General features: G+C 51.8%; 7 protein-coding genes across 8 annotated transcripts; 3 read left to right on the top strand and 4 right to left on the bottom strand.

Moving 5' to 3' along the window:
* Positions 1 to 122: 122 nt before the first annotated feature.
* Positions 123 to 2,387, top strand: PV10_03263 (uncharacterized protein; the record flags this gene model as incomplete). Its single annotated transcript, XM_016367690.1, has 1 exon — positions 123 to 2,387. Exon 1 carries the CDS (start codon positions 327 to 329, stop codon positions 2,385 to 2,387), a length of 2,061 nt encoding a protein of 686 aa, XP_016227208.1. The 5' UTR covers positions 123 to 326.
* Positions 2,388 to 2,633: 246 nt separating this feature from the next.
* Positions 2,634 to 7,236, bottom strand: PV10_03262 (uncharacterized protein). The gene is made up of 2 exons (XM_016367689.1): positions 3,933 to 7,236; positions 2,634 to 3,880 (listed from the first exon to the last, which is right to left on the bottom strand). Exons 1-2 carry the CDS (start codon positions 6,952 to 6,954, stop codon positions 2,895 to 2,897), a joined length of 4,008 nt encoding a protein of 1,335 aa, XP_016227207.1. The 5' UTR covers positions 6,955 to 7,236; the 3' UTR covers positions 2,634 to 2,894.
* A 318-nt stretch (positions 7,237 to 7,554) lies between these two features.
* On the bottom strand, positions 7,555 to 9,362 carry PV10_03261 (uncharacterized protein). The gene is made up of 4 exons (XM_016367688.1): positions 9,184 to 9,362; positions 8,913 to 9,128; positions 8,513 to 8,858; positions 7,555 to 8,459 (listed from the first exon to the last, which is right to left on the bottom strand). Exons 1-4 carry the CDS (start codon positions 9,332 to 9,334, stop codon positions 7,610 to 7,612), a joined length of 1,563 nt encoding a protein of 520 aa, XP_016227206.1. The 5' UTR covers positions 9,335 to 9,362; the 3' UTR covers positions 7,555 to 7,609.
* Positions 9,363 to 10,106: 744 nt separating this feature from the next.
* On the bottom strand, positions 10,107 to 12,745 carry PV10_03260 (uncharacterized protein). Its single transcript, XM_016367687.1, has 2 exons — positions 10,859 to 12,745; positions 10,107 to 10,808 (listed from the first exon to the last, which is right to left on the bottom strand). Exons 1-2 carry the CDS (start codon positions 12,369 to 12,371, stop codon positions 10,375 to 10,377), a joined length of 1,947 nt encoding a protein of 648 aa, XP_016227205.1. The 5' UTR covers positions 12,372 to 12,745; the 3' UTR covers positions 10,107 to 10,374.
* Positions 12,746 to 13,081: 336 nt separating this feature from the next.
* PV10_03259 lies at positions 13,082 to 15,562 on the top strand. Of its 2 annotated transcripts, XM_016367686.1 has the most exons (2): positions 13,082 to 13,964; positions 14,016 to 15,562. In XM_016367686.1, the coding sequence occupies exons 1-2, from the start codon at positions 13,570 to 13,572 to the stop codon at positions 15,202 to 15,204; spliced, it is 1,584 nt and encodes a 527-aa protein (XP_016227204.1). In that variant the 5' UTR covers positions 13,082 to 13,569; the 3' UTR covers positions 15,205 to 15,562. The 2 variants fall into 2 exon arrangements, with proteins under 2 accessions (XP_016227204.1, XP_016227203.1); XM_016367685.1 differs by having other exon boundaries at positions 13,082 to 15,562.
* An 801-nt stretch (positions 15,563 to 16,363) lies between these two features.
* PV10_03258 (uncharacterized protein) lies at positions 16,364 to 17,707 on the bottom strand. The gene is made up of 2 exons (XM_016367684.1): positions 17,466 to 17,707; positions 16,364 to 17,413 (listed from the first exon to the last, which is right to left on the bottom strand). The coding sequence occupies exons 1-2, from the start codon at positions 17,523 to 17,525 to the stop codon at positions 16,523 to 16,525; spliced, it is 951 nt and encodes a 316-aa protein (XP_016227202.1). The 5' UTR covers positions 17,526 to 17,707; the 3' UTR covers positions 16,364 to 16,522.
* Positions 17,708 to 18,171: 464 nt separating this feature from the next.
* On the top strand, positions 18,172 to 21,796 carry PV10_03257 (uncharacterized protein). The gene has a single exon (XM_016367683.1). The coding sequence runs from the start codon at positions 18,391 to 18,393 to the stop codon at positions 21,565 to 21,567; it is 3,177 nt and encodes a 1,058-aa protein (XP_016227201.1). The 5' UTR covers positions 18,172 to 18,390; the 3' UTR covers positions 21,568 to 21,796.
* The last annotated feature ends 309 nt before the right edge of the window (positions 21,797 to 22,105 follow it).

The following is a 22,105-nucleotide window of genomic DNA, read 5'->3' as shown; positions in this document are numbered from 1 at the left end:
TTCATATCATCGAATCCGCAAGCCTATGTCTCTCTGACTTTGTTTCCCCAGCAGCCTGTCCTCCGGCCGGACTTGACACTAACCTTTCACGCGGTTATGAATCAATCTATCTGACCGACTAGGCACAACCCCACCGCTCTTCCAGCCCATATCTTCTTTCCCTTCCTCTGTTGAACCTTTCATTCAGCCTGGATATCTTCGAGACCTTCGTTTCAACTCAACCCTGGACATCCCCTTCAGCCTCGATCTTCCTAACCTCCGCTGATCTCAACAGCCTTCCACAAACCTCTTCGACTTCCCAATTCTCTATCTTGACTTCATTCACAATGAGAAACCACCACCGCCGAGTTCGTTTCTCCGAGCAAAGCCCACGTTCAGCTGCACGATCAGCTCAAGAGACCTCTTCACCTTCGGAGGGAATTTCCCGAAACTCAGCCCACAGCCACAGCCAGCAATCCGAACCGTCAGATATCCTGTCCACGACCGCCAACGATGGTGATGCAGAGTCGTCAATGTGGATGTACCATCTTCAGGATGATCCCATGGAACTCGAATCCAACAATCACAGCATGACCACTTACTATGATATGTTTTACGACGTTCCAGCCCCATCCTTCAACCCTCTCACCATGGCACGACACACTATGCCTCGCCCACCACCATTGTCCTCTGTTCCATCTTCTATTCCCACAGCCACATCGACAAACCCCTCTCAGCTCCCGCTCCCGATGCCCGAGTTGACTAGAATGAGTTACACACGAGAAAATCCTCATCGCATCACAAGAGGGTATAACTTCACACCGTATTACTCATTCGATCCCTCGCATCCCCCATTGCCACCTGACTTCCCTTATCTTGCGAAAACCAAGCCACATCAGTCCGATGGCAACGCCAAACGCTGTCAAGCATGTCATGATCCCCTTCCCGCCCCAATTTATCTCACCTGCGGACACCCTTACTGCAGAGTGTGCCTGAACGAACTTGTCAAGGTCGGTACGGCGAACCGAGCATCGTGGCCGCCCCGATGCTGCTTTGGTCGCAGCATGGGCATCGACGTCGAACATATACAAGATCATTTGGATCGGCAAGTCTTGCTTCGTTATATTAGCGTCACTAACGAATTTTGTGATCGCAACCCAACCTACTGCGACAATGCGTCGTGCAGTGAGTATCTCGATCCAGAACGTTTGGTTGCCTCATCAAAATTCCTCGAATGCCCCAGATGCAACAATAAAATGTGCAGCCTTTGCAAGCAAAACTCGGCCTCTCATACAGGCATCAACAATGATGAATGCAGACCGCCCGAGGCGCTCATGTCCCCTGGAGATCTCAGATTGGCCAAAAGTAAGAAATGGAAACAGTGCCCTGGATGCCGAGTTCTGGTCGAACGCACTGAGGGGTGTGCCCACATGATTTGCACCTGCGGAGTCGAGTTCTGTTACGACTGTGGTGAGCAAAGTGATTCCTACGACCCCTCGTGCGCCTGTACAAGGGCCGCAAGTCAACTTGTGGAGGCCAGACGGAACAATCATCGTACCGTTTTAGAACGTGTCAGAGACGTTCTGCCTTCCTCTGCCCGGCGGAGGCGTGGTGACTGGGATGTCCCAAGACCACCACATGCGATACCTCTATGGCGTGATGAAGACTGGCCCACCGTCAACCCTATAGGAACGGGACATCGTCCACAGATGTCTCTACAGCCCACCCAGAATCCAGAATCGATCCAGAGGCCAGTCCAACCATACAACACGATAGGTTCAACTCCAAACCCCGATATCTCCTCGGCATCGGCCTTCCAACCGGGCCTCGATCGTCACCTGCCCAATACTAATTACGATAACATGAATGACACCTGGATGCGTAATACGAATTTGCAAGGCCCTCGTTTCCACCGCCGCGGATTGCCGCTGTACGAATCCGCCAATGCTGCCGCGGCTCAGAACATCCACATGAAAACAGCGGCCGAACGAAATAATCAACATTGTCAGCCTCCAACCCTCCCATATCCACGAGTCTTCTATCCCCCCGGGCCGCCATCTTTAGCTACACCACGCTACAACCCATATGTACTCGCACCCCTGAATCTCATGGATCCTGAATCCAACACGTATCAACAAAGTGTCGACAGGCATGCCTCGTCGTCCAGCAATCATCGTACCCGGAATAACGACCCTGCGCCGGCTGGCGATAGACAAAGACATAGCGACGAGATGCGCGGATGGCATTGGCGGTATCCATACTTCGCCCCTCGGTCCGGTGGAGAGAGAACAGGTGATGGTCCACCAGGCACTCCTGTCGAAGCTGCAGATGTTGATACCGAGATTGAAGATACGCCCTCTCTGAGCCCTTCTTCAACCCTACCGACCGATCTCCGGTCTCGGCTCTAGATTATGTGATGCCTATGCGATATCGTTCTTGCTTGTTAATATAGATTGAAGGAAGAAGGCTGAGGTCGAAGGGAGACTTCCATCGCCGGATGGAGGCTTGACCGCCTATGTCTGAATCTCAGATAAAATCGTTGATAGTCATAGATCGGAATCCATTGACGTGAGGAGGCTAAATCTCCACGTCACACAATATATGCATTCTCATATTTTCTTCCTAGTGTCAAAGGAGCCGTGACTGACCAGAAAGGAGAGGAAAACATTGTAGTATTATCCTACCTGCTATAGTCTCACGCTAGCTACTAAAACCTTTTCTTCCTTCGAAAAGTTATGCTTTTTTGTTATCTCTCAGGCCAGATCAGCTCCTTCGCATCTACACTTTTACATGGCTTTTAGTCTGCATCAAAGAAAAGTTTTTTCAACATCATCCTGCCTGCTGGCGCTCTGACCCGCGTATGCGGGATCTTGACCGTCTCTGAAGCCACGTGGGCGGCTCCCGGTACGGGTATTCTATCCCCGACCTGCCGTGGCTTTGCTGATTTCCTCCAGGATGAGGTCTCGAGCAGTAAGCACACCCTTCTCTTGTCCAACGATGGTGATGGCCTCGCCCTCCTCCCCCTTTCCACTGTTTTTGTTAGGTACTTGAATATCACAACCCGACTGTTTGCGGATCGAGTTGATGGTGGAGCCTCCTGGTCCAACAATGTGGCGATGGAGTCGTGGATCTGGTAGAATCAGATAGCCTGTGTGTTGTGGAACCGCCGCCTTATCTAGCAATGACCGGATCTTCTGCTTGGTCTTGGTCACCGTCTCCTCCGTCACGTCCTTGCCAGCGTAGATGATCCAAGGAATGTCGCCGGTTTCGCCGTTCGTGGCACTCTCGTTGGAGACAATGTCCCACGAATACGAGTCTGCGCCAGGCTGATCTGTTATCAAAGGTACGTCTCCATTCGTGGTCCGTTGTCGAGGTGCATTGGCATTGGCCGATCTCGGCGGTGGCTTTTGGCCATTGTGGTCGATGCGAATGCCTTCTCTTGAAAGCTCCCGGAACAATGCCCCATTCTTTGAGACTGCATGGTGCAATGCCTTTGGAACCAGGATAGTTTCCCCTTGAGGCTTGACGGTCTTCGATTGAATATGTTCCTTGGCCTTGGCAACATTCTCAGCCCGTCCCGCAATTTTGACGCCGGTCTGGCCGGAGCCTTGACGAGGTACGTTGAGTGTAACGCCAAAGTCGTCCTCGATTTGTTTGCGGGTGCTCCCATTGGGTCCAATCAATTCGCGATGAGACGTGACAGGAATGTCGATGGTCTCTGTGATCTGGCTGTCTCGTTCGTCGACGAATGCATTGATTGCCGCAAGGATCTTGTCCACGACATCAGCAGTACCCTTGATCGTAAGAGTATCAGACTCTTCTCCATGGCGTGGGAATCGCACGTGCTCAGCACTACTACCAGTGCCACCAGCTTTGGAGACAAGATTCTGGATATTGGAGCCTGTTTGTGTTAGAGAGGTTTCGCTAAGAGAATGTGCATGTTGAGGACTTACCACCACCCCCGATCAGGGCACGATGATGCTTCTTGTCAATATTCAGAGTCTTTGTGACAACATCGTCAAATGCCTTGGATCGCTTCAGGAGCTCCTGTTTTGCCTTCTCAACCTGTTGCTTCGTACCTTTGATCTGGATAGATACTCTCTCCGAGCCACCTGGCTTGGGGACATCAATCTGAGCACCGGTGTCGGCGCGTAGCTTTTCCATCTCCTGACCACGTCGGCCAATGAGCGAGGCAACTTGCTCTTGCGCAACAGACACAGTAGCAGAGTAAGAATTATCCACCAGGTACTGATGCAAGCTGAGCAGTTCGTCTCGTACCTTCTCTGCCTTGGCGCGGGGGCCGCGAACCCGGATTTCATCGCCAGAGGGCCCAGCACGGTTGCCGCCTGCCTCGCTTGCGGTATCAGCAACTGAGGCATCATCACTAGCTTTAGTGGCTTTGGGGAAATCGATTCTGACAGAGTTGTCGACTTTGCCCTGGATCTTCTGCAAGTTCTCTCCGTTTCTGCCAACAAGCATGCCATGATACTTGGGGTCAATCTTGATCACAAAATTGACTTCATCTTCCCATTGTTTGGCCAGGCGCAGGATTTCTGCCTTTGCAGCCTCTGCCTTTTTCTGCGGTCCTTGAATGGTGATCTTGCCATTCTCCTGGGTACTGATGTCAACATCATGTTTCTCTCTCAGAGCTTTGATGTTGGCGCCTTGCTTGCCAATCAAATTCTTGGTGTAGTTGGCAGGGAATGGGAAGGACAGAGTGTAACCGCGTTCTTTCTCGTCCTGCTCAGCCTCGAGAAGAAATTGCTCAATTTTCTTGCGCAGATCAGTAATGTCGCTTTCGCTGGGGCCTCTTAGATAGACAGTCTCCGGCGAGGGTCCACGAGAAGCGCTGCCAGTATGCTTGGGGCCACTTCTGGCACGCCCAAAGTCGACCTGGACGGGGAAAGATTGAGGGCCACTTGGTTGCGGCTCATTCTTGACAAAACGTTTAACTTTATCCTGGAACTTCTTGGGCACATGAAGATCTTGGACAGAGATTCCTTGGTGGGGGATGGAGCTGAGGAGTTCTGCTTGTGCCTCCTGAAGAGCCTTCTCAAATGCAGCAAGATCAGTCTTGGTTGGCTTGGTGCGGGGAATCGTGAATGGACCATCCTGTGCAGGTCCCTCATACACCAGTACCACTGGGTCTGAGCCGTCTGTAGGAACGATGAGGTGAACGCCTAGGTCTTTTCGGAGCTTTTCCGAGTGGAGTTGGTCAAGGTGAGGGTGGAAGAATGGATCGACCTCTACCAGCTGCAGGCGAGGGGTGGGATAAGCTTGGGTGATTTTGGAGAGCTCGTTGCGGGCGGAGAGAGCCTTTTGAGGATCATTGCTAATGATGTTCCAACTCGAAGAGGCACTTGATGGTGAAGGGAAGACGATCTCAGCGTTATGCGAGTTGAGAAATTCGCGCTCAATTGCTTTTTGTTGGAGGTATTGGGCGAGGGCCTTTGAATGGCGTTCAGCGCCCTGAGGGGCATCACTGAAGTGCTTCTGTAGATCAACAGCGCGGTTGTGTTTCCGAGACATGAGTTCCTCTGCAAGGTTGCGGCCGGCCTCGAGCTTGTCACGAGGTCCAATAATGTGGATGTCTTCGGTCTCATGATGCGGTGGTGGCAAAATGACTGCACACCCAGTCTCTTCAAGAAATTTCAGGGGGTCCATGCCACGATCGCCGACGATGTATGGGTGCAGAATCTGTTCCGCTGCCAGTTCCTCCAGTAGCAGGTTCTGTTCCAACTCTGCAGCCAATTGCTCCACGAGAGCTCGGGCTTCTAGCGCAGCAGCTTGCTCTCCAGAGACTACAACATGCGAATCGCCATGAGGAACAAAAGAAGGGCGTTGATTGCCGTCAGCCGGGCGTGGAGGCGGCTGTTGTTGCCAAGTATGGTACTGGGGAACATTGATCCTGACATCGCGCTCTTGCTCCAGTTGCTGGAAGCGATCGCGATGAAGGCCAGCAAGAAAAGGATAAAACTCAGGCGGAATGCCACGGACGGGAAGGTCAACCTTGGGCTGCAGAGCTTTCACTTGGTTTGAGATCTGTTCGTAAACCTGACGGACCTGAGCAGCGTGGCCTCGGATCTCGACAACATCGATTTTGATGTCCTCAGGGTTCGTGGAAGGCCTTGTGTCTCGTTCAATGTGAATTTTGACGTTGAACTGGGATTCCAACTTTCTGATATTTGCACCGGCTTTGCCAATGATTTGCGCGGAAACGGCCGATGGAACCTCAAGCTTGACTTGCTTCTCTAGTGTCAACTCTTTGGAGATGTGCATCAAGGCTTCAGTGACTCTCGCTTTGGGACCCTCAGCGATGAATTCGGTTCCCCGAGCAAAGTTTGTAGACTTTGGGGTAACAATGACATTATACTTCTTCTTGACATCATCGAGGACCCTTTTGACGGATTTGTTCTTGTCCAGGTCAGCATTGTCGATCTCGAAAGAGTCCCGGAAACGGCCTGGTAGCAAGACATTCCCTCGAGGTGCATTGGCACCAGGGACTGGGGTTCGGGCACCGGGAGTGGAGGAAGGTGTCGGGCCACCAGAGGAGACAGGGCGAGAACCGAGGGCAGGTGAGCCGTTCGTTGGGGCAGCCTTTGCGGAGGCACTGGCAACCCAACCAGGAGCACGCGAGGTGGATGGTGCAGGAGCCTTGGTCGAGGCTCCCAAGGAAGGGAAAGCCTCCTCGGACTGCGTATCGAGGGCCACGGGCTTGTCGGATGCCTTTTGCTTTCCAGCGGCTTTGGCGGACAGAGGAACGCCATTAGTGCCGTTGACACCGTTGGTGGATGCGGCCGTAGCTGAGTCGTGGACATGATTTTCTGGTGGTGGTGGATGTGCAACATCCTCTTCATCAACCACATCTTCAACGGTGACATGGTGAGACTCGCTGGCCTCGTGCTGCTCCTGCAAGAGTTGGGCGGGCGTCTTGGAGCCCGAAGCGACGTTGGGGTCGGCAGTAAGGGAGGCCATGGTGTGATGCGGCTTCTGGAATGAAGCCTCGAAAACCGGGGAGAGAAGTACCGCTGGCAAGGACGATGACCGTGAACAGATTGTCAAGGTCAAGGAAGGCAGGTCATGCAGCGAGGAGGAATCGAAATATCGAAGGGTGGGTGACTTGGTCTCGACAGAGTCAGACTCAAGATGACTGGCTACAGTGCCAGAATGCAGCAAACACCGATCTGCGAAACAGCAGGGATGATGATGGCGACAGAGTGAAGGGAGCAGTTGTGATAACAAGTTGAGGTGGACAGGTCTCGGAGATGTTGCAACATGTCGAGGACAATGGGACGTTCCTAGTGTGGTTGTGGAGGTGGAGGAGAGACTAGGTTCCGCTAGTTGCGAATGCTAGGGTGGCTACTGGTGGCGCGGGTTGGAAAGCGCCCTTTCGACCGTTGGTTGCCATTATAATTGAGACTAGCTCTACTGCTAACTGCGCTAGGGCATCCGGTTAAAATGTTAGTGCCTCGAGCTGTTAAAGTGGTTTTCTGCACGGAAGAACCCCCGTTCCTTGCAAGGGAGCTGATGATGAAGAGATGGTGAGAGATATGTCAGGTATGACCACATAACTTGAGAAATGATAAAAGAGACATGTATTCATAAAAACCAGCATCGCCTTCTCACCATTTTACACCTTCTCCGACTGTTTGGCACTCTTTACAAATCCCACCTTGACTCCTTCTGCGGGAGTCAGGATGATCTCACAGTGTAGAATGGGCCTACTTCCAAAGTCCACAATCTTGTCAAACTCTTGCAAGATTCGAACAATGGTGTATCCCATTTCCACCATGGCAAACTGCTGTCCAATGCAGATCCTGGGCCCACCATTAAAGGGGATGAATTGCCATGACTTGGGTGTCCACGTGTTCCACCGATCTGGCACCCACTCTAGCGGGTCGTAAGGGAATGACTCCGAGATGGGAGGGTACAGGTCCCTACGACGCTGCATCATGAGAGTACTGTATCCAATGACGGTGTCTTTTGGACAGCCAACGACACTGTTGCCATCCGGTCCTCCTCCACGTGGTAGGCTCGTGTCGGTCAGAGCAGTCCGGACATTGAAGGGCACGATAGGATATAGGCGAAGTGTCTCGTTGATGACATGGGTCAGATACTTCATGTCTTTGATCTCTTGGTAAGTTGGTGGCCGATTACCGGGGCCTAGGGTATCCACAATCTCCTTTCGAAGCTTTTCAACCACCTGAGGGTGTTTAGCCAGTTCCAGAAACGTCCACGAAAGTGTCCCTGCGGTCGTGTCGCGGCCAGCAAGAAGGAGCGCTGTCAATTGGTCTCGCATGACCTTGCGGTCACGGGTATACCGAGCGAGGGCATGGATGAACGTATCTGATCGTGACAACTTGGACTCGAGTTCTGCGGGGCTGAGAGCAAGTGCCTCGCTAATGAATTGCTCCGTAAACTTCTCCATGGTCTTCAGTCCCTGGTTGAATGATTTCATGGAATAAAAATGTCGTAGTGGCCTAGAACAGATTGTTAATGCATGAGAAACAATGCCAATATGGGATTGTCGAACCCTAGACGGCCCTGCAGTGCCTGCACTCGCTGGACCTCGTCGAAAGCCTGGGCAAACTCAGATTGCTCCACGTCCAAGCTGTTGACACTGTGACCGAAGAGGAAATGGGTCGAAGCATCCAGACTAAAGCGGAAGAAGAGCTTGTTGAGCATGATCGGGGAGCCGTCACCCGTGCCCATGAGCGAGATAAGTTTACGCACATGTCCCTCGATTAGGGGAAGGTCTGCCACTCTGTCACGCACAAACATTGGTCGGATCAACTGGCGTGAGTTATGCCACATGGAACCATCGGTAGTGAAGATGCTGTCGCCGAGGAAGGCTTTCCACTCCTTATGGAATTGCTCGCCTCAAGTATATGTTAGCACCGAGGTCAGAAGGGTTTGGCGGATCAGTCATTCACCTTTGCCATAGTCTTGAAACTGTTGGGTCAAGACCGCCTTAATGTTTTCTGTATCAGCCGTGAAAATGACCCGGACGTCTTCGAGAATATGCAGTTCGGCAGTGAAACTTCCATTCCCACGGGAGTCAGTTCCAGTATGTTCAAAGATCCAATTCCAAAACTCCTCGGCCTTGTCTGCGAGGATCGCTCGCGTCGAGTAAACGGGAAAGTCGAGAGCTACACAGAAGAGGTCAGCTCTTCGGCGGCTACGACAACTTTAGAGGCCACGAACCTAGCGGGAATCTGGTCTTTACTCTGGGACACTCGCCGCCTAGACGGCTCACTTTTTTCCATTGCACATATCGACGAACGTAAATCTGTGTCACATAGATCGCAAACAGTCCAGCGACCAGATAGCGCCAGGAGAAGTTGTCCAGGATCATGGTGAAGAACAAAACTACATGAAAGAGGTGTAGAGCAATTGATCTAATAGACTTGATTCCAGAAATGTGGGTGGAGATGGGATGGTAATTGTTTATATGGAAGCTACCATTCGTGAACCCACTCCACCCGCCTGGTGCCGCTCGAGCCCGTGGGTGACGCGGGATCCTCTTTTAACGGATTCGAGGGGAGCTGGAACCGGCACGCCTGTCTAGGCAGAAGAATTCCCCGTGCGAAACGCTCTAAAGTTTGCAGCCTGGGTCGATATGCACATGCTTGCTGGTGGCCTAGGAGACTGTCACTGTGGGCGCCGACATGCTGGAATCCTTCGCTTAATGCACCATTTCCACTGGGACCTGCTTTTGGCATGGGCCTGAGGACGCAGATCCATGGGGGAAAACCATTGCGAAATCTGTCTGAGTTGTATCTCAAGATATCTACGGAGTAGGAACTAACATTAAGGACCAGGGGCCGAGTCAAATTCCTGTAACCCTGCTGAGTCGTCACTTTCGAGCATCATGTATACCCATCCACTCCATCATCACTCCATCTTCCTCCTCAAGTGCCAGCCAAGGTGAAACAAGGTGTACGGAGTACAACTCACGGCGTCAGTCTAAGACCATTACCCCGCCTCCGCAGCTGCAAAGCCCAGAACCTTCAAATGGAAATGGCTTTAGAGTCGTCGTATTCCGTGTTCGAATACGCTTTACGACAAAGACCGAGGCTCGACACAACCCAAGACCTAGATGTTGGCATCCATTGTCAGATGCCAACATCATTACATAAGGGTTTGTAACATCTCCCAGCATCCTGTACACTGTAGAGCCGTACATTTGGCTATAGATGGATGGGCTTCCCCCTCAGGAACGAGGAAGCCCAAGCAACTCATTTCACCTCAATCTTTGACAGATATTACAGGCTGGTTTGAGAACAACGATTTACCCATATCCCGTCCCAGTCACACACAAACTTGCACTGAATGGTGGTGGGCATGTATTCTTCTCTAGATGACCTGCAGCCTATACATATTAGGAAACACAAGTCACAGGTTACAGCCACCCTCCATCAGACACCAGGTCATTTGGACGGGCGATATAGCTACATCCGCTGAGACAATTCTTTCTCTCCAAGCGCTTAGCCTTCGAGTGGCATCTTCCAGCATTGACTCATTTCTGACTCCTGACCACAGGACTTCTGCTGCCGCCGCTGCTCTAGGCCATAATTTGAAGTCCAGATCATATGAATCGGTTTGCTCCGACCACATCAGAACTTCACCGCCTTCAATACCGCCGAGAAGATCCTCGCTGATGTTCGCAATCGGGTTGTAGACGTACATGTGTCGCCAGTTGTGGTACGGCTGGCAGTAGTCGAGATAGGGCTGTTTGATGCGGCTATCTTGACCTCCAGATGTATTGAAAGGAACCCCTGGAGGGGACTTCCCAGAAGGATATGGATTAATGAAATTCCCAAAGCCACCTGATGCGTGAATGGTCAGATAGGTGGAGCCATACGAAGGGGTCACTTACAATCCAGGTACCAATGTCCATAGTCGCCAAATATAACTCGGTGTCCTTGTTTCAATACTTCCTCAATCCGTCGACTGTTGCGCCATACCTGTATCAGGGTTCCATTCGACGACCCGTTACCCGCAGACGGCAATGTCAGATCCCAATCAAGAAGCATTTCTTCCCAGACGATTGGTTGAAAGCCAAAGCTTTGGGAAAGACCAATGATATGATCGATAAAGCGTTGCAACAATGGGCGCAAGACGTCCATCTTGCCACTGCGAACCGTCTCATCCAGTTCGTAGGCTGGCCGGTTGACTTCGTCCCCTCCAACATGATACCAAGACGTGAATCTTCTCGTTCGTGGCAGAAGGTCTTTGAGGACTTTGGACATGAAATCCGTCACTGCAGAAGAGTTGAGTTTGAGCTGACCACTCAATGGCTCAGCGGCAAATGTGTCCCAGTCGAGTTCGTTGAAGGCTGCTATGAGGTCAGGAAATGCGTGAGCCACAGAGGCCGTATGGCCAGGCACATCAATTTCCACAAAAACGGAAACCCCCTTTGACGCTCCATGAGCCTGAATTTCTTCTAGCTCTTGCGCAGTCCAGACAAGATCTGACCTGTACGCCCCTTTTTGCGCCAACTGCGGCAAGGAGGGAATATCGAGAGGCCATGCCTGAGAGTCAGTAGCATGCACATGAAGCCTGTTCAGCTTGACAGACGACATGATATCAATTGTACGGATCAGGTCCCCAGGGACAAACGGGTTTCTGGCTATATCAATGCTGATACCTCGATGCTTCCACACTGGTTGGTCATGGATTATGACTGGCGCATGAGGAGTGTATGACAATCTGGATCGTGAATGCTTGTAGAACAGTTGTTCCAACGTCTGTAAGCCTCGAATAGCCCCCAAAGTACTGTTTGACTGCACAAATACAACAGACTCGTTGACCCTCAAGGTGTAAGACTCGTCCCCATGGAAGAACTCGTCCGCTTGAAACTCTCTTTGGCTCGGACTACTTGGTAAAACAACGTGAATAGCCGAGATAAGCCTTTTGGGGTCACAAGAATCGGGCTCGGGCTCGGGCTCGAAATCTGAATGTCGCGAATGAAATTTCCATGGTACAAGACCAGAGTAAGTCAAAGACTCCAGCATATCACCCACAGCCGATTCCAAAATAGCATTCTCAGACACTTTATGTCGCTCTGATGGGATGGGGGATGTTTTTGACGGGGTCGAGGGGGATTTTAGATGTGTCGCGACTATGCGGACTTCCTTGAGCAAGTCATGAACCAAATCATACGGGCGCTGCATCAGCCATCTCCCAGTCCCATGAGCTTGGCTAGTAACAGTCTCTGGTTCGACAACTTGCGGACTGTTATCAGACCATAGAAACACTATATCCACTGTTCTTGGGTCCAGCCAGACGACTTGTTCTCCCAGGCTGACCTCCGAAGGTTCGGGCCACAGCAAACCATTGGTGGCTGCAGATACCTGAGCAAGAATGAGAACATGAATGAAGATCATCATGCTGACCTGACTACCTCAGCTGACATCGAAGGTGACTGTCTACCATGAGACTGAAGTTGAGACGGATATGGTTGTTGTCGCTCCTGGTAGATAGGCAGCGTTGAAGAGCTGGGTCGATGAAGAAGGGAGCATCAGGCTCTCCTTGCTAAGATGGCTCCTGCAGACACTCTAGAATCTTTCGTAGAGACTGGCTAGAAGTCTTGCAAAGGGAAGATGGTGGGGAATCTCGCAGACGGGCAGAGTCAGGCACCAGGGGTCAAACCATGTCATTTGAAATGCAAGCCAGTACGTTGGAAAAGGCACACGAATATGAATGTATTGATAAGAGACTCTCTCCATTGACTAGTATGCAAACAGGTAGAGTCTATCACCTCCCTACCTGTAGATCGCCATCTCAGGAGCTACCCACACAATCAGACTGAATGGTAATAGCGTGTTGGATGGGAAAGAACGCGAACGCGAACGCGACGGATTGTTCGAGAGCGTGACAGAATAGGTGGAATGTGAGGCCGACTTTTAGTCAGCCTCAGGGTCTCCCCAGGCGCGATGATGTGGCGAATTCAGCCAAACACGATGAGCCGATCTTGGGCTTAGTCATTTAGAATCATTGGCGCCTTGATGGAGTCGTCTGATGAAATGGTCGGATCCATGAAAATCTTCATAAAACAACTCAACGCAACGTCCATATACGACTGGTGCCTGCCTCACTTTTTCTCTGTCGCGCCTTCCATGGTCAACAGGAGAAATATTAGAAATAATAATAGGCAGGAAAGAACAACCTAGAGTTGCACAGATTGACATAGCACGTGACCTTGGCGTACTCATAGATCACGTGATTCTTGGCATAATAAACGGATTTGTCTGCGTCAACTGCGTCTCCACGCCATCGCAGGACATCCATCACCAACCACTGACTCGTCTTTCAACCCAAGTCTTCACTTGACCCTTGATTCATTTCAGTTCCGTGTGTAATCTCACTTTTCTACTGAGAGCTGATTGATTCAAGTCACCACCACTAACTCTGTCACCCTCTGGCGACTGTTGAGCGCCGCGCCGCCACCTTCAAACCATCACATCCATCTCTCATTGTTTCCGCAAACGGATTCGAATCTCATCTGCTTTCAAAGTCACCGCGCTCCATCTCCTCCTCGTGAGGCACATTATCCCACTACCAATTCTTCCATCCGCAACCTCAAAGATGTCCGCCATCGCGCTCGAGACTCCCGAGGCGCAAGCACTGAGTAGCGCCGTCCACTCGAAAATCGTCGATCAAGGCTGGACCCAAGATGACGATACGTCCCTCGCCGAGTACATTGTGCTCATGCTTGCCAATGGCAAGACTCAAGACCAAATCGCATCGGAGCTAGCCGGTGAACTCCTCCAAGATGCAGATGGCACCACCGAATTCGCCCAGTGGCTCTTCCAACAAGTTGACAACATGTCTGGTGGAGCCGGTTCCTCTCAAAACGCGCCCCAGCCTCAACAAGAATCTGGACTGGAAATTGCGCAAGAATCTACAGACTCAGCCAACGCCGAGTCATCAATACCAGCTGCCTATGAAATGGACATGGCAGATTCCGCCCCCGAAAACGCGTATGTTGCACAACTCCAAATTCATCCTGTGTTTTCTAACTTGCTTTGTAGCCCCAGGGGTCCTAAAGGCTTGCACGGCGGGCGCGCACAGTCAAATCGAGGTCGTGGAAATCATAAATCTTCCGACTCTGCTTTACACCGAGTCCGAGGTAACGATCGGATAAACAGCCATGGAAACACGCGGGGCGCACCCAAGGGCCCTCGAAACTCACAGGGTGTCCGACCCGGCATGCAAAAAGCTCTCAATAACATTGGACTAGCTGGTCAACCACCTGGAATTCCGCCGCAGATGATGCCCAATCCAGGTCAGCCTGGACAAAACATGCCACCGATGAACCCCCAACAACAGATGGAATTCATGGCAGCCATGTGGGAACAGCAAACTCGCATGCTGGCTCAGATCACGGGAATTATGCCCGAGAATGGAGGTTTTCCTCAGGGGGGCCAACCACAACAGAATGGTCGGTCGTTATTTGACCGAGTCGAACCAGGCCGAGGCCGAGGTGGGCGCGGTCGTGGTGGTCGTGCCAGCGGCAGTCAGAACGGGCACGCAAAGAGCAACAAGCAGCCAGATGCCGACACCAACATGGAGGGCGCAGATCAGTCGAGCGAAACCACCGCAATGGACGTTGAGTCGACCTCAGGGCAGAAGAAATCGCAAGATCCCTTTGACACCATGTGCCATTTCAACTGGCGGTGTACAAATAAGGACTGTGCGTATGCCCATCAATCGCCCGTCGCCTCAACCAGTGTGGCTGTTGACATGAAAACCACCTGCTCGTTCGCAACTGCGTGCAAAAATGCAAAGTGCACAGGCAGACATCCGTCTCCTGCACTCACCAAGGCACAACAAGCCGATACAATCTGCAAATTTTTCCCTCGTTGCACAAATCCCGGCTGTGCATTCAAGCACCCGAGCGCACCACTCTGCCGGTTTGGCGACAACTGCAAGACCCCCAACTGCACATTCACACATCTCCAAGAAAGATGCAGATATAACCCCTGTAACAACCTTCGATGTCCCTTCAAGCACGAGCCGGGCCAGCAACAAGCCAAAACTCTGGGAGACTACAGTTGGACTCCCGATAAGCAGGCCGAAAAGGACGCCGCCAAAGACAACAATGACCATGTGAGCGACAGGAAATTCGTGGACGAAGAAGCAGAGGAGGAATTGATCAAACCTGAGGGCGCGGGCGAGACAGCCAACGGAGCTGCTGCCGCCGAGCCGGTGACTGCATAAACTGGCTGTGAAGCCCGAAAGTTCCACTCCTTTGGGTAGTTGATGCCTGTGGAGGAGCTGACTTCTGTACATTATGACAAGAGGAACCGAATATGCGCTCCGAGAAGTAGGAGAGCATGGGCATGCGATACGGGTATACTAAGTAGTTATTACTACTAAACTTGAGCCGTGGTCTTTGTCGTTGAGTCGTAAAGTACCATGGCCGAGTGAGACAAGGGAAGGAACGTGAAGATGGAATGATGGGAGGGTCTCTCGATAGTGGTTTCCGCAGTGCGTGTTGAAGCCACCCGTCGTTCGCCCGATCCCATCCATTGTGTATGTAGTCTGACGAATGAAACAGAGTTTTTGCGGCCTTATATTTATTCTTTCTTTGTCCTGTCCGTGTCAAACGGTCCACTCATACTCCCAAAACTCGGCTAGATGGAATGCAGTAGCTGAGCCCAAGCAGTCCACAAGGGTTTTAGTGGCGTCAGCGGATCTGGTTCCTTGTTCTAGAATACGTAGTGATGGGAAAATGTCAATCACCACGTTGGCATCTTGGTCGGATAGTGGTTGGATCGGAGCAGACGATGTAGCTTGGGAGATTAAGTCGGTGGGCAGGCGGAGCGGGAGTTCTAGTTTGCTGGCGTTGTCGGCGTAGGCAGTCTGCTCGAGGTATTCGGAAATGGTTGGAATCAGCTTTCGAGGAGAAGAAGCTATGACGACGGGGATGAATGAGGTTTCTTGCATGCTACCCTTCTTAGCCGACATAGTTCAGGGTAACAGCAGCTTAACAACTGACCGGATCTGCAAGCGACAGAGACAATGGAATAGATCACCAAGGCCGTTATTCTGTGTCTCGTATGCCACCAACACGGCTAGATCAAACTGGTGCTTGGACACTTCTTTCGGCATTTTCTCCTGTAGTACGGCACTGAAGGTGCTCTCTGGACATGACGTGTGTAGGAGAAGGATTCGGATCAGAGGTGAACGAGAATTGGGTGACAACGGGACTGCCAGGTCGAAGCCATGTAAATTGGTTTCTCAGGGAAGCTAGTTAGAGAGGTCTTTCCACCGACGGGGGAATTGAAATCACCTTGGAACCTGTATCCCGTACAATTGACAAGCTCATGTTGCAAAGAAGGCCAATGCGGGGAAAGACGAAGAGCGGAAGCAAATTGTGCAAGTCTGATATTCGACATTGGAGTAGGGTATCTTGAATATGTTACGACAAATGTACAGAATGTCGAGAGTAGAGAGTTCGAATTGCTGCTGCTGCTGGTTGTGGCCGTGGAGGAGCAAAAGGACAACGAACCCCAGAGCCTCTGCAAGGCAGGCGCTACTTGTTGGTAGACGTGTTCTTACCCTCCTCTGATGCAGATCGCAGGCTCGCCGACTGCGATTTCTTCTGCACAACTGGATCCTCTTTTCCTTCCGCTGCAGCCTGTAACGCTTGTTGCCTTTTGCGTTTCTCCTCTAGAGCCTTGTCAGATTCAACCAAAATCTTTTCTGCAGGCCCTGGCTTGTCTTCCGCCAATGCTTCTTTAGCTTCTCTGGTTTCCTGGTCTTCGGTTTGGGAGGAGTACCAGGACGATATCCGAGCAAAGAGACCCTTGGGGGCCGTGTCCTTTTCGTCATCCTTCTCCTCGTAGATCTCTTCAGGTAATATTCGAACTGGTTGTGAGCCTGGTTTGCCGTTCTTTTCTTTTGCTCTTAACCGCAAGACCTCGCGTTCCAACACGATCAAAGCACGACGAGCCGCATTCTCGGACTCTTCGAGTTCAGCCAGTCGTTCGGCGACATCGTCACGTCGATTGGCATCTTTCCGCCGGCTTCGCCACGCTTCGAACAACAGCAACCCGGCAGCCACGCCGAAGAGAAAGGTCTCGCTGATGAAGGTGGCACCTGATTCAATAGCCTTGGCTTCTGACAAAGGCCGGATTCTAGGTTTGCTTCGTGGCTTCGGAGGTTCAGCCTCCTCTTTCGCAACTTTGGCTGCTGCCTCCTCCTCAGCTTTTGTTTGAGCCTCTGTCTTGACTGTAGGAAAGCTATGTTTGTGTTTCTTGGCTGATTCGGCCGCTGCCTCTCTTGCAGCTTGTTTCTCTATCGCCGCAGCATCTTGTAGCAAGCCAATTCTCCATCTCATGTCAACTCTATGGAGTGCCTGTGCAAAGGAGATGCAGGTGTTTTTGAAGCCCTCATGTTCGCGTGCTTGCCTTTTGATGAAATTCTCCAGCCGTCAGCAGCTATCCTGCCAGATATTGGGTGCTAACACAACTTACAGCAATGGGCTTGGACAGGGTCCGAATAGCCAGCGATGTGAACTTGAGGGCGAGCGACATGGCTTGATGAGCGGAATGGGTCAAACCTGTGGTTCACGCATGTTCAACACATGGGGACCGGCAGGCGTTTTAGCGCCAGCAGTGAAAGTGTGGACGGCTGTAGTAAGACCTGCTTAAATTGTGAGTTGGGTAGGTATTCAGTTTCACCAAGTATACATCTCATGGAACTGGGTGCAGTTTGCTGCAACTATGAATGAAGATGAGCGCGATTCATGACCCGACGTATGGAACTGCAAGGTCGGTGACGCAAGTCTAAGGGATTGGTTTACTTAGTGGCATAGTGTGGGCCGAGGGGCCCTCGGGCTTGGATGCGGCTCATGGAGGTGCCTGGCCGAGCCTAAGCGCTCGTGGTAGGAAGCTTGGAGTGTCCGAAGAATACCTCCGTAGAGACGCCGGAAGGGTGGCACAGGGGCTGGCCGGGGCAGAGGGGCACCCTCGCGCTCCCTGCGATTGGTCTGACCGGGCATCACAGACCACTGGAAGCTGAAGCTATTACCAGGAAGTCCAGGCAGAGACAGACCCAGTGAGCCAGATGCCAAGCATGTATCTGAACTAAACCGCTTTAGGTTAAATCAATACAAACTACTCTTTCCTCTTCAAGTTGCCAGTCCCATCACCAATACCTCCGACTACTGCTTAACAACAACTGTTGTTGCTGATTACATTGGCTTTGAACGTCACTTTGCACTTGCCTCATTGACGATATCTCTCATTCTGGTCCATCCTCAGGGCAAGTCCTGACCAAAATTCAAAATACTAACTTATTGGCAATGCATTGATCGTTGGTCTCGACTCTCCTGCCAGCGACCCAATTCCTCACTGCTCCTCCTTCCTTAGTTCTCCGGTCGATCATCAAAAACCACACATGGAGGTCCTTTCTTCCCGATCAGCCAATCTTCCAATGGCGCCTCCGCCAAAACCGCTCAAACGTACAAAGCCTGAGCCAACGCAGAAGCCTGCCGACAAACCTTCGAACCCCGATCGCATCGATGACAAATGGCGCCCACCTGTCTCCGTGACCGAGCCAGGTCCGTCTGCAGAGACATATGTCACCGGCAAAAAGCTGGGTAAAGGCGGCTTTGCGGTCTGCTTTGAGGGTCGATCCAAAAGCACATCCCAAGTCTTCGCATTGAAGGTCGTCAAAGCAAAAGTCGAGCAGAAGAAAATGATGGAGAAGTTCCGAACAGAACTACAAATTCATGCTAAGATGCATCATCCCAACATTGTGGAGTTTTTGCGGGCCTTCACAGTCGGCGACCATACATATGTCGTGCTTGAAATGTGCCCAAACGGGAGTTTGACCGAGATGATCAAGGCTCGATCATGTCTCAGCTTACCAGAGGTTCGAAGGTATATGATTCAGATTTGTGGAGGTGTCAAATACATGCACAAGCGCTCCGTGATCCATAGGGACCTCAAGATGGGCAACATTTTCATCGACTCGAGAATGAACTTGAAGATTGGTGACTTCGGCCTGGCTGCCGTCATGGCGGATGAACAAGACCGACGGACGACCTTGTGTGGAACCCCAAACTACATTGCACCGGAGATCTTGAGCAAGACCGGTAGTCGTGGCCATGACAACAAAGTTGATACTTGGGCGGTCGGTGTCATCTGCTATGCTCTCCTCATTGGCACCCCACCATTCCAGTCCAAAACCCAGCAAGAGATTTATACGAAACTCAAGACATTGGAGTATGAATGGAAAGTCGACTCACGAAATTATATTCCTCAACGAGCAAAAGATTTTGTGGCATCTTGCCTCAATCTCAACTCGGCTGAACGACCGGATATGGACCAACTCGTTGAGCACGAATTCTTCACCATGGGCGCCATTGCAGACCAACTCGAACTTTCGTGCCTGAAATCACCTCCATCCTGGCTCGAGAATGCCGACCCCCGTGGTGATCGTGTAAAGACCGGCTACGGCATCAGTCATGGTCGAATCTGCCGCGAGTGTGGTGTCGGTACGGGAGCTGATGGTCGACTTCGCCCATCGGTCGGAGTTGGAGCCGGAATTTCTGCCCTGATTGAAGTCGAGGCAGAGAACCGTGAGGGCTGTGCTCCAGTCATTCCTCTTCCAGCAGGAATTCTATATCGACAGTTCTCCCAGGCACAAGCAGAGTTTGCAGCCCGGCAGAAACATCCATTGCTCCCGACTCGCGTTCGAGGGAAAAAGGTGGGCCAGACCACTGCTGATGTTGCCGCTGAGACAACAAAGGGCGAGCAGCCAGCAACTTCGACCATCAAAGCGCCCATTTCCGGAGCTGCGGCCACGTCAAGGCCGTTCCAGAGCTTTGCTGCTCAACAAAGACAACAGGCATTACCAAGCGCACCACTCCGAAGGACCGAGAAGGCTGTCGACGATCAGGCTCATATGAAGCAAATCTCGCCGGTCTTACCTGAAGTTCCGCTTCAGCCATTGTTGAAGGAACGACCACTTCGAGCAGCAACGATACGAACAACCAGAAGCATGGCCACACATGAGCCAGGCAAGCCAATCTCGAGGACACTGCCAAGATCTACTACCTTGCCGAACAGCATCGAGGCCCTTGCAGACGAAATCGACGCAGATGTTAAGAGAGCAGAGAAGACGTTAGACCGAAAGTTCAATACCATTTCTAGCGAGGCCCGGCTGATGGCGACGGAGGCATACAGCAAGAAGATGACGCTGCCGACAAACCTTGCCCACAATGCTAGGTCACAACATCTTTCATCCGGGACATTGCATTGTGCCGAGATATCGAGCCGCGCACTTCAGCCAACGAGCGGCAACGATCGCACCTATCCTTTGGAAGGAGAATTGAGGGGCTCAACGGTTGTCAAGCCAGAGAGTAGGAGGCGAGCTGCCTCCAAACCGTCCTCACAGCCCCAGCCCAGTCGACCGCGGCACCATCATAGAATCATTGCTCCGTATGAAGAATCTCAAGCTGTGCCAGAAACTTCATGCGCCGATGTGTTGAGAGGCCTGCAGTCTTTGAGCAACGCCTTGGATGGGAGAATGTACGAGGAGCGCTCTCGAAGTGGCAGATCAACTCAAACCAAGCGGCACGTCAAGACGCCAATTAGTTATCCCCGTGTGGACAAATGGGTCGACTATGCCACACGGCACGGAATTGCGTATATTTTGAGTGATGGCAGTGTAGGTATGATCTTGAAATCGTCTGAAGACAACACGCGACCGAGCAGTTGTGTGGTCGTCCGGAATGGCAGCCAGCACACGATCCGAAGAGCGCGCGGACTTGACTACCAATTTGTTCCACAAGGCCCTGAAGCGCACGAAATTGAGTTTTATGAGCAGACAGACTATGAGCAGGCAATGAAGCGACTTGACGTGCCCGCAAGTGTGTTCAAGCTGGACCTGGACAATCATCCCAGCCAGGTGGCAGCGGCCAACGCTCTCCAGGCAGGCTTGAGTGGGAGTGAGTCAGAGCGAATGAAGGAAGTGGCTCTCCTAGACAAGTTTGGGAAATACATGAACAAACAAACAGGCGCCTGCGATACCGTGCATGGAGAAAGTCGCAAAAGTACCTCGTTGGTGCATTTCTACCAGCGAGTGGGCAACGTTGGCGTCTGGAGATTTGCCGACGGGGGCCTGCAGTTCAACTTTCCCGACCATACCAAAGTCACCGTGTACCATCACCAGGCGGTCGGAGAAGTGGAAGGCCGATACATGGTGGACTTTGTTTATTTACTCTCAACTGACGCCATCAACCTGGCGAATGACGGCATGTCTAGTGCGGAAGCATTGGAGCGACGAAGTACATGCAGCTTAGCGCTTGAAGACATCCTTGGAGACTGTCTGCGAAGAACCGAGACGGAGATTGTGAGGACCAACGAAGTCAAGGAGAAGCTATCGTGGATACGGGCAGTGGTGGGATGCTGGATACGGGAAGGGGGTTTGGGGATGATGGGTGAGGAGAAACTAGGGTGGTCTGGATTGCAAGAACGGCGAGACGATAAAAGGATCAAGTTGCAGTGGGTGACGGTTGGAAGATATGGAGGAGATGGAGAGGGAGCAGGAAGAAGTGGTAGAGGATGAGGAGACCAGTCGGTATCATTTCGCTTGAACTTGAAGCGTTGGCGTTGATGGGGTTTGAAAGCAGAGAGTGCATTTCTTGAGGATGATGTTTCGGTTAGGAGTTTGCAGCATGGCGATATTGGGTCTGTCAGCATTCCTGGAGACTAGGTATGATGTTAGCACAAAGTTTGATTGAGATGACACGTTGACACGTGGGATGAATGGACAGAAATTGCATCATTATGGCTTGTGAAGGCGACGATTACCGATTTTCGCTTTTCGCTTTTCGCTTTTCGATTCCCGGGCGAGGGGTCTCTTTTGCGAGTGTGGGAATTGGTTGGTGGGTGCGTAGTGGATATGAGGAGAGGGTGAGAGGGTGAGTAGTGAGAGAGCGAGTGTGGGAGTTTGAAAAAGCGAGAGGAGAACAGAATTGTCAAAGAACTAACAAACGAGGCACGAGGCAAGTGGTGCGGCACGTGCACGGCTCCTTCCTCATTTCCTCTTTGGTCGTGCCTTCCTCGGACTAGTCCCCCCACTTGCTCACTCCAATGCCAAAAAC

The sequence above is a fragment of the Exophiala mesophila genome, assembly GCF_000836275.1.
Source record: "Exophiala mesophila strain CBS 40295 unplaced genomic scaffold supercont1.2, whole genome shotgun sequence".
Lineage (NCBI taxonomy): Eukaryota > Fungi > Ascomycota > Eurotiomycetes > Chaetothyriales > Herpotrichiellaceae > Exophiala > Exophiala mesophila.
The sequence above is the reverse complement of the archived record's forward strand: the minus strand, read 5'-3'. Positions and strand labels throughout refer to the sequence as shown.